This window comes from Microcebus murinus, chromosome 10 (genome assembly GCF_040939455.1).
Source record: "Microcebus murinus isolate Inina chromosome 10, M.murinus_Inina_mat1.0, whole genome shotgun sequence".
Lineage (NCBI taxonomy): Eukaryota > Metazoa > Chordata > Mammalia > Primates > Cheirogaleidae > Microcebus > Microcebus murinus.
The window spans coordinates 81,173,010-81,184,084 of NC_134113.1; the positions used below are offsets into that span (position 1 = coordinate 81,173,010).

Here is an 11,075-nt window from a genome sequence, read left to right on the forward strand (position 1 = left end):
GATAAAACGCAGCAGGGTGAGGCATGGATGGGAATACAACACCGGGGGAGGGGAGAGAAAGGAAAAGATCAGAGAGGATTAATTACTGCATTATTTGTGGAAGGGAAGGGAGATTACTTGCGCCAGCAGGCGAGGACCCCTAGGAAGGGGAGTGAAAACGGTTCATTTTGCAGTTAGCAAGTCTGGGGAGGAGGAGGAGGGGCAACTATCAACGGGGACTGTTCCCAGTCACTTACGTAGCCCCCTTCTAAAAAGAGAAAACTGCCCTCAGGTCAATCTCAATAAGCAACTGTGAAGCAAGGGGGAGTGACCTTCCTAGGTGTGACAGAAGAAATAGAGGGTCACCTCTCAAAGGACTGAGGGAAGCCACGGTTCCCCTAGGTCCTCCCCGGGCAAGGGGGAATAGAGGGGATTGTGGTAAAGGAGCCTCATGGCCGCAGCCGGGATGTGAGGAGACCTAGGGCTGAGGGGTGGGCGTTACCTGCAGGGTCACCTCCTGGGGGTCCCAGTGGGGCCGCAGGTGTTGCAGGAGGCTCAGGGCCCCCTCCCGGCAGCGCTGTTCCTCCTGATCCTGAACCGTGACGTCCAGCTTGGGCACCTCCGGGGAGCCGGGCGGGACGTGGATGTAATTGGCCATGGCCCAGGCGACGGCAGAGACTACCACCACGACGACGGCAACGGCGACCACGAGAACGGCGGGCGCCGACAGGCTGCTGGACCCTTCCGTCCCGGGGCGCCCTCGCGGGAGGGCTGGGGGCGCTCGGACGGGCGGGCGAGCGGCAGGAGAAGGGCTGGAGGCGGCACCACAGCCGACCCGGTCTGGACAGCAGCTGAATTGAGCCTGGGCCGCTCACGGGGAAAATTCCTCTTGTAGGCACTGGACCGCGGGCGGCCGCGGAGCATGCCGGGACTGGCCTGACGCTGGCGTCACGCGCGGGGCGGGGCCTCCGCCGGCGTCAGCGGCCTGGACTGGGTTCCCAGCCTCCCGGCACAATAGGCCCGCTGTTCCGCGGCGGGATCGTGTGCCGCGCTTTATTACACGTTCAGCCCTGTGAGCTGCCAGTCTGAGTAGCGCAGGCTTCCTTCTCGGGTATGAACCTGAGCCTTGCCAGGGCTCCCAAAGGCTTTAAAGCTCTAGTTCGCCTGATCAGGAAGGTTGTGGGGCTCTCTGGGCTTGGGTTACGGTGGAATTTTTCTGGGTAGCCAGGGACAGGTTCTGAAATAACCCCAGGGTCGTTCTGTGAACTCGGCCTGGGTCTGGCAGACTGGATTAACCTGGTCCCCTTGATCTTGGCGCTGCTGGGCACTGGCGACCATGTACTAGTTGGATTAGCAACTAAATTCCCGTTAGCTGTGTAACGTGTGCACAGCACTCAGGACATACTTAAAGTTACTTGAGGAAAACAGCTACAGCACTTCAAGAGTTGTCTGTAGTCAGATATTTGACCATGCTGACAGTTATTGAAAGCCAGAAGAACAGGTTACAGTCTGGAATGAAGATGAAAGGGAAGGAAAGGAAGATAGTTTTGCGGCTCAGCAGCTCATTGACTGTGCCAAGGTTACCCAAGTGGCCCCTTGAGGGCTCACCACTGCTATCTCGAAACTTTCCTTCTCCATGCCTTATGGCAGCCATTTCCCTTATAAAGTGAAAACTGGGAAATGGGTAATCCACGAGTAATTTATTGGGCCCTCCTAATTTTCCTTTTTGGTGGAGGAAAATGGGCTAGGATTTGACCTTTGTATCTTCCCTGCAGCACCTAGTACATGGTGAATACATTTGTTGATGGTACATTAAATCCTCAACTGGATTCAGTTTAATTAACATTCAAAATGTTTAATTACCTCATTAGCAGAAGTGTACATTCTGATTAGGCAGAAACAACTTACCTTTGTAAGTCACAAAATAAATACTTAATAGAAAACAGTAAACATCCTAAACTAAAAAGGGGGGTGGAAGGAAGTGGATTCAATTCTGCAAACTTAGGCATATTTTTTTAAATCATGTACTACAAGAAACATTAGATTATAAGTTCCTTCCAATTTGGGGAGAGATAATATGCTTTCACATTTTAGATAGCATCTTATATTTTTATATAAATTTGTATGTATTTTTTGTTGAACAGTTGACATTTTAAGAATTTTAAAACTATATTGTGTAACTGTAAAATAATTTAGCAAATTAGGAGAATTTATTTTGGAAACTGAACTAGTTTGTAATTTTAAATGAGTGCATTAACAGATAGAAAAAAATAACTATTAAGTACTTAAGAATAAAAGTAACAAAAAAGTATAAGATCTTTATGAATAAAACTATACCAATGGAGAAATGAACCACATTCATAAATAAAGGATAATTCTTATAAGAACCACAATTCTCTCTGCACTAATAAATACATATAAAGAAATTCCAGTTAAAATTGTAACAGTGTTTTTCATAGAATTTGTTGAAATGACATTGAAATTCATACCAAAGTTTAAGGTCCAAGAAAAGCTGCTTTAATTTGGAGGGTAAGGGTGGTAGATAATGTTGGAGAAGAAGTTGGGAGTCCCATGCTGCCAAGATTTACTATATATTGGTTTAAGAATGGGCTAATAGACCGACCATTAGAACATAATAAAGAACCCAGAACAAAGCCTATACACACATGAGAACTTTGTATATGACAAAAGTAGCATTAAAAATTAGTGAGAAAGTTTGAACTTGTCAATAAACAGTACTGGAACAAATGCTTCTGTATGGGAAAAAAAATGCTCCCTCCTCATGCATAAAAATCAATTCTGGGAAAATTAAAAACCTAAATGTTAAAAGCAAAACTGTAAAAATGTGCAAGAAACATTAGTTCTTAACAACTTGATATATAGATTCAATGCAATTCTAATCAAAATCCCAGAAAGTTATGTTGTGGATATCAACAAGCCAATTCTAATGTTGACATGCAAAGGCAAAAGACCCAAAATAGCCAACACAATGGTGAAGAAGAAGAAAGTCAGAAAACAGGCAGTATCTGACTTCAAAACTTGCTATATAAAGCTACAGCAATCGGGATAGTGTAGAATTGTCAAATGAATAGATAAATAGATCAATGAAACAGAATAGAGAGTCCAGAAATAGATCTAAACAAATATAGTCAACTGATATTTAACAAATGAACAAAGGCAATTCAATGGAAAGAGGATAGCCTGTTCAATAAATGATGCTGGAACAACTTGATATACATGTGCAAAAAAAAAAAAAAAAGAAAGAAAGAATCTGGACATAGATCTTGTCCCCTTCACAAGAAGACTTAAAATGGATCATAGACATAATGTAAAACACGAAGCTATAAAACTCTTAGAAGGTACCATATTAGAAAATTTAGGTGACTTTGGCTTTGACAGTGACTTTTTAGATGCAACACCAAAAGCACAATCAATGAAAGAAAAATTGATAAGTTGTACTTCATTAAAATGACAAATTTTTGCTCTGCAGAAGGCACTGTTAAACAAATGAAAGATAAACCAGGGAAAGATAAGACTGGGAAAGATTTTTATAAAGCATGTTGAACAAAAGACTTATATTCAAAATATGCAAAGATCTCTTAAAACTCAAGAATAGGGAAACAAACTCTATTTAAAAATGGGCAAAGGATCAGAACAGATACCTTATAAAGAAGATGTACTTGTCCTTAACTACTGCCCTGATAAAAAAATAAATAAAATTTTTAAAAAGATGTACATATGACAGAAAAGCATATGAAAACATTTTCAACATCATATGTCATTAGCAATTGCAATTTTATACAATAATGAAATACCACTATACATCTATTAGAATTGCTAAAATTCAAAATACCAATAACCAAAGGCTGATGAAGATGTGGAGAAACAAGAGCTCTTATTCATCATTAATAGAATGCAAAATTGTATATAGCAACTTTGGAAGACAGTCTGGCAGACTTTTACAGAGCTAAACATTTTACCATATAATCCAGCAATCATGCTTCTTGGTATTCACCCAAATGGGCTGAAAACTTACATGCACGCAGAAACCTTCACACAAATATTTATAGCAGCTTTATACATAACTGTCAAAAACTGGAAGCAACCAAGATGTCCTTCAATAGGTGAAAGGATAAAATTCATGTATGCTACATACACACAATGGAACATTATTCAGTGATACAGAGGAATGAGGGGTCAAGTCACAACAATTCATTGACATTCTGGAAAAGGCAAAACTATAGAGAACCAGTGGTTGCCAGGAGATCAGGTAAAGGGAGGGAGGAATAGAGCATAGGGGATTTTTTAGGGCAGTGAAACTACTCTATTTGATACTATAATGGTGGGTACATGACATGAACTTTTCAAAACCGATAGAACTCTACAACATGAAGGGTGAACCTTAATATGAACTATGAACTTTAGTTCATAGTTGTATTTTTGGCAAACAAAGTATAACATAAAGTATAAGGCACGTACTATGAAGGAAAATGATTGATGAATTTGAAAATATTAAAATTTAAAACTCTATGACCAAAGATACCATAAGGTTAAATGATAAGTCATTAGAAGAGAGAAGATATTTGCAATGTGTGTGATCAAAAAAGTATTTGTACTCAGAATACTACTAATCAATAAGAAAGTCAAACCACCCAATAGAATAATGGGCAAAGAATACCAGTTCTCAGAAGAGGAAATGCAAATAGCCAATAAGCTTTTGAAAATGTATTAATACCTCCCTAACTAATAATCAAGGCAATGTAAATTAATCATGAGATATCATCTCTCACCTATTAGATTGGAAAAAATGTTGAAGTCTAATACTGCCAAGTATACATTACTTATGGAGAAGTAAATTTGTTTAAAAAAAAAAAAAAACTGTGGGAGGCCGGGCACGGTGGCTCACGCCTGTAATCCTAGCACTCTGGGAAGCCGAGGCGGGTGGATTGCTCGAGGTCAGGAGTTCGAAACCAGCCTGAGCAAGAGTGAGACCCCTGTCTCTACTAAAAATAGAAAGAAACTCATTGGCCAACTAATCTATATAGAAAAAATTTAGCCGGGCATGGTGGCGCATGCCTGTAGTCCCAGCTACTTGGAAGGCTGAGGCAGCAGGATTGCTTGAGCCCAAGAGTTTGAGGTTGCTGTGAGCGAGGCCGACACCATGACACTCACTCTAGCCTGGGCAACAGAGTGAGACCCTGTCTCAAAAAAAAAAAAAAAAAAAAAAAAACCTGTGGGGAATAATTTTGTAATTTTTAAAAAAGTTAAAGGTAGGCATCCTTTACTACACAGAAATTTCAATTCCAAGTATATACAACAATCCCACATGTACAGGAGACAGTGTGTATAAAAATGTTCACGGCAATGTTGTTCCTAATAGTTAAAAACTGGCAACAATCTAACTGTCCCACAATATGGAAATGATCAGTGACTAGATGGATGGATGGATAGATCAATCGATCAGCAGATGATGAGAAGAAAGAAAGAAAAGGCAGGCAGGCAGTAAGGAAAGAAGGAGAGAGAGAGAAGGAAAGAAGGAAATCCTATAACAGAATAAAGATGGTAGATGGAACATATTCATTTACTTATGCACACATGCAGGAGACAATGGGGGCCCTAAAGTCAAAAATCAAGCAGTAGTTCTGGGAATCCACCAACACTTCTAGTTAATTTCTTTGTCTCTTCTCTCCACCTGTTTTTACCTCTCTTCTGCTTTGAATTGTCTGGTTTTGCTTCCTCATGATTTCTGCTTACTGATTTCTCTTTGTGTATCTTCCTACCATTCAGATCTTATTCAAAAGCTGATCCCAAGGGTCCTTTCTATTGCCTCCTTTATCACAACAAACTATTTTATTTTTTACATATAATTTATCACAATGTGAGTTATCTTGAAATCACTGTATTTACTTTTTTAGGGTCCATCTTTTGTTGGACTAGAATGTTAGCCCCAGAAGAGCAGAATCACAGTTAATCTTGTCTATTGCCACATTTACACTACCTAGAATAGTGCCTATAACATAAAGAAATACTCAATAAATAAATGCTTAGGCCCACCTAGTTAACCCTGAAACTATGCCAGTCTCACATACAAATAGCCCTCAGCTAGGGGTTGTATTAACTGATCATCACCACAGAGTACTCTCTTGCCCATTAGTTATCTTTGGGTTTGGAAAAACTCTTAGCTGCAGGGTGTCAGTAAAATTGTCCAGCATCTGTAACACATGTCTAGAGGATATAAGATAGTTATATAACATTAATACGAAGTATCCAGTACATTTTAATCCCCTTCCTGTATTTAGCATGACATTGAGACCCTCCAATACCTGGAATGGCCTGCCTCCTATTTCTGCTTCTTTAAATCCCACTCATTTTTCAAAGCTTAGCTCTCTAGCAATCTTCTTCATGGAGCTTATCTGGATTTTTCAAGTCCATATTGACTCTCCTTTTATACGTCTGTTAAAACACCTAAAAAATTCTGCCTTGTGACACCCACGTTGTGGTTTTAAGTTACAATGATTATGCCACATACAAAAATCTGGAAAAATCATTTCTAACTTGTTACATAATGAGTATTTTGTATGAAAGAATGAAAGGATCTCTGAATATAAATTCAGAGGCTGCTGTGTGTCCTAAGTGTTTTAATTACACTGGGGTTATATTTAGTTACCAGAGTAACAATGTAAAGAATTTGCAGAAGAAAATATTCTGTGAAACAAGATTACAGAGACATATTTAACAGCTAGATCTACCAAATTGAAAACATTTAAAATGGAATCACTCTCATACACCTGACAGAAAATCAGTGTCACTGGACAGTGAACTGAAAATTCAGGAATTCAAACCATCTGTGATACCAGGCATTCAGAGACATACATACACTGTCCCTCCCCCCCCAAAAGAAAACAGAGTGACTAAGTGCTTAGATTTTCAGAGATGGTACATCAAAATAAGGCTGTACCTGTTCTAGATATCATAACTTTAAGATAGTCTAAGGGGGCTGGGCAAGGTGGCTCACGCCTGTAATCCCAACACTCTGGGAGGCCAAGGCAGGCAGATTACTCAAGATCAGTTCGAAAACAGCCTGAACAAGAGTGTGACCTCGGTTCTACTAAAAATAGAAAGAAATTAATTGGCCAATTAAAAATATATAGAAAAAATTAGCCAGGCATGGTGGCGCATGCCTGTAGTCCCAGCTACTCGAGGGGTTGAGGCAGTAGGATCGCTTCAGCCCAGGAGTTTGATGTTGCTGTGAGCTAGGCTGATGCCACAGCACTCTCTTCAGGGCAACAGAGTGAGACTCTGTCTCAGAAAAAAAAAAAAAAAAGCCTAAGGGAACTGGTCATCTCTAAAACTGCTGCAACAACCACATTAATCATCTAAGAAAGGCTGTGCTGTTCATATTTGTGCTCAGTTACATGACATAATAAATATTTAACTCTATACATCATGTCTATTAGTTATATTGTTCTATCTTGTTCCTTTTTCGTATTTCTAGAATCAGATTGTAACCCTATTTCAGACATAAGATTCCCTCTTGAGATTAGGAATTCTATAATTTTCCACTTTATATCCTCAACAGTCTTAAGACAGCGTCTTCCATATAATAAATTACAAGTATGGGTTTAATTGAACAAAGAAACATATCAAACTGTCCTTAATTTTCATCTACTAAAGTATGTAAGCGAAAAAACTTTTTAAAGATTGTTATGTGAATAATGAAAGGAGTGTATCTTACCAAATGTTAGATCACATCTTAAAGCCATAAAGTGTTTGGCTAGTATAGGAATCAACAGATCAATAAAAAAAAGAAAGATTCCAAGTATATGTATTTATGATGTAGTAAAGGTAGTACTTTAAATCAGTGGGGAAAAGTGGATTATTCAAAAATAATGGTAGCTGGTGCAGTGGCATGCATCTAGAATCTCACTTAGGAGTCTAAGAAAGAAGGATTGTTTAAGACCAGGAGTTCGAAGCTGCAGTGCACTATGATTGCATCTGTGAATAGCCACTGCACTGTGGCCTGGGCAACATGGCAAGATCCTTTCCCTAAAATTTTTTTTTATAAAAATAGTAATGTTGAGATTATTTTTTACAGATTTCCATAAAGTTGGGTTAGCAGTCCTCATTACTGTTATATAATTGGTAGTAATTAAAAACTCACAAATGTTGATCAATATTTCATCATAGTTCTCTCTATATATATGTATATATATCAGTGGCAAATATATCACTTTAAAGGTGAAAAAAAAACACATATTTAGTTTACCTTAATCCTAGGGGGTTTTAAAATTCATTTTCCCCAGGACTTAGCTGATGATTGGCATTTAATAGGCACTTAATTATTTGCTGAATGATAAAATAGGCACCAGACTAAATATGTTCTGCATTATAGTTTAAAACAATTTTTTCAGACTTCAAAGTATCCTGAATTGAATAATCAGCCTTTATTGTTTTACTAGAATGCAATTCCAACTTTTATCCAAATGTATCTAATCACTTTAACACCAACTTCTAGTTAAACCCTTTTTTTTTTTTTTTTTTGAGACAGAGTCTTACTCTGTTGCCCAGGCCAGAGTGCCATGGCGTCAGCCTAACTCACAACAACATCAAACTCCTGGGCTCAAGCAGTCCTCTTGCCTTAGCCTCCCGAGTAGCTGGGACTACAGGCATGCGCCACCATGCCCAGCTAATTTTTTCTGCCCAGCCAATTAATTTCTTTCTATTTTTAGTAGATGGGGGGGGGGGGGTCCTCACTCTTGCCCAGGCTGGCTTTGAACTCATGACCTTGGGTGATCCTCCCGCCTCGGCATCCCAGAGTGCTAGGATAACAGGTGTGAGCCACCGCGCCCAGCCTCTAGTTAAACTTATGGTAACTTTTTGCCTATTTGGTCCTCCATAAGGAATATTTGAAATAATATTTTGAAGAAAGAATTTCAGAGAAATTATGTGTACACACAAAGTAGAAAAGGCTAATGCCTATTCCTTGTGTGCCTATAGCATATGAAAAACACCAAGGGCCTCGTTCCCCAGCTTCAGATTCTTCTAGGCATTGCTTCAGAGGACACAATGTTGCTTTCTTGCTCTTTAAGACTTGAGAGGTAATGAAGGGGATTAAAAGCATTTGAGCTTTGTACTTACACAGTTCTGTTGTAGAATTCAAGGAATTTATTTCATCTTTTTGACCTCAGTTTCCTTATCTCCAAAACAGTGATAATAACAGAGATGCAGAGAAGATTTAAATAGATGATTGCCAAGGCTTTGGAACAATGCCTGGTCCTAGTAAGGGCTCAGATATGTTTATCTGAATTATAGCTTTGGGGTCTGCCTAAAATGCTTCTCTCTTTCTTCCTTAGGCTACTTTTATTAGAGGCTAGAGGAAACTATTCTGAGGGAAAAGTAAAGAGAATATTAAGGACCTACTTTCTCTCATCCTTTGTAATCTACTAAGTCTGCTCATGTTACTCTCCTTTTCTTCCTGTTGTATGTTTTAAAGCTGCTCTGAGTAACATGACCTGGAAAGAGAGCACAATAGCAAGGAATAAGGAGTGACATAGTGACTGGTGGCTCAGAGATAATGTCTGCATGTCACCTAAAGCCAGAACAGATGCAGGGAGACCGGCTGGTATGGATTGGAGAATTGATGGATGTGAAAACTTTGATGATTGCTAAAAAGATAAATGAAATACTAGATTTTTAATGAAGATGGGCAGAATGTAGTGCTATTAATTGTAAACTGGCAAGATAAACCAGGATGCCTAGGCAACCACTAGATAACAGATTGTCAAGCAATTCAATAATAACCATCCAGAAGAGGTTAAAATACAGTGAAGTGAAATCCTGATGGCTTTAAAAGAGTAAAGCCTACTATTAATTAATTAATTAATGACGGTGTTAGGACATTAGTGACAAAAAGGAAACGTTGGATTTGATCTGTTTGAACTTTGGTAAGATGCAATTCTTTCCTCTTGTCAACTCAGTAAAACCATATGGTCTAGAATCCGGTATTGTAAGTTAGAGAGAAAAGTGACTGGAAATCTTATCCAAATGATTAACAATACCAGTGCTGCTGAAATTTACTAAATAGGGATATTTAAGAATTGGCCCAATTAATTTTTTTTTTTTGAGACAGAGACTCACTCTGTTGCCCAGGCTAGAGTGAGTGCCGTGGCGTCAGCCCAGCTCACAGCAACCTCAAACTCCTGGGCTTAAGCGATCCTTCTGCCTCAGCCTCCTGAGTAGCTGGGACTATAGGCATGCGCCATCATGCCCAGCTAATTTTTTCTATAAATTGTAGTTGGCCAATTAATTTCTTTCTAGTTTTTTTTGTTTTTTTTTTTAGTAGAGACAGGGTCTCGCTCTTGCTCAGGCTGGTTTGGAACTCCTGACCTTGAGCCATCTGCCAACTTCGGCCTCCCAGAGTGCTAGGATTACAGGCATGAGCCATCGCGTGCCCAGCTCGAATTTTTTAATATACTTTTATGTGACAAAAATTAGAAATTTTACAAAAACCAGTAGGAGTTTCTACTCATCCCACATCTCTGAGTCATTGCTCAGAAACAGCAATTGCCAAACTGAGATACAACCTATTGACCCAAAACCATATGTCTGAAACAAATATGTAAGAGGTGGCCAATACACAGACCCTCAGATGGAAAAAAATAAAAAATAAGATAAAGGAGAAAAAGGAGAAGAGGCAGAGTGGCAGAAAAATCTAAATACTATAAAGTGTCCTAATTAACTTTAAAAGTAATAAAAAAAACTTATATTTAGATAGATACAAATTAATTCTTTTAATATTAATTATATCTTGAATTGATCACAAAGTAATAAATGTTAAAAACAGAACACATCAATCTCAGAGAACGTCCCATGTACTAATGAAAAGAATGTATATTCAGTAGTTTTGGGGTAAAATGTTCTGTAAATGTCGTTAGTCCGATTTGTTCTAGAGTCCTGTTTAAATCCAGTATTTCTTTATTTTATTCTTGGATGATCTCTCCAGTTCTGAGTGGGATGTTGAAGTCCCCAGCAATTATGATGCTGCTGTGTATCTCTTTGCTTAGATCTGATAGGGTTTGCGTTATGAATCTGGGCAC

General features: G+C 39.0%; 1 protein-coding gene across 1 annotated transcript in view; it reads right to left on the minus strand.

Moving 5' to 3' along the window:
- ETNK1 (ethanolamine kinase 1) overlaps window positions 1-906 on the minus strand; it is a 71,864-nt gene extending 70,958 nt beyond the window's left edge. Inside the window, exon 1 of the mRNA XM_012785471.3 lies at window positions 482-906. Within this exon, the coding sequence (XP_012640925.2) occupies window positions 482-637 (156 nt within the window). The 5' untranslated portion in view covers window positions 638-906. The remainder of the gene's footprint in view (window positions 1-481) is intronic.
- Window positions 907-11,075: the final 10,169 nt, after the last annotated feature.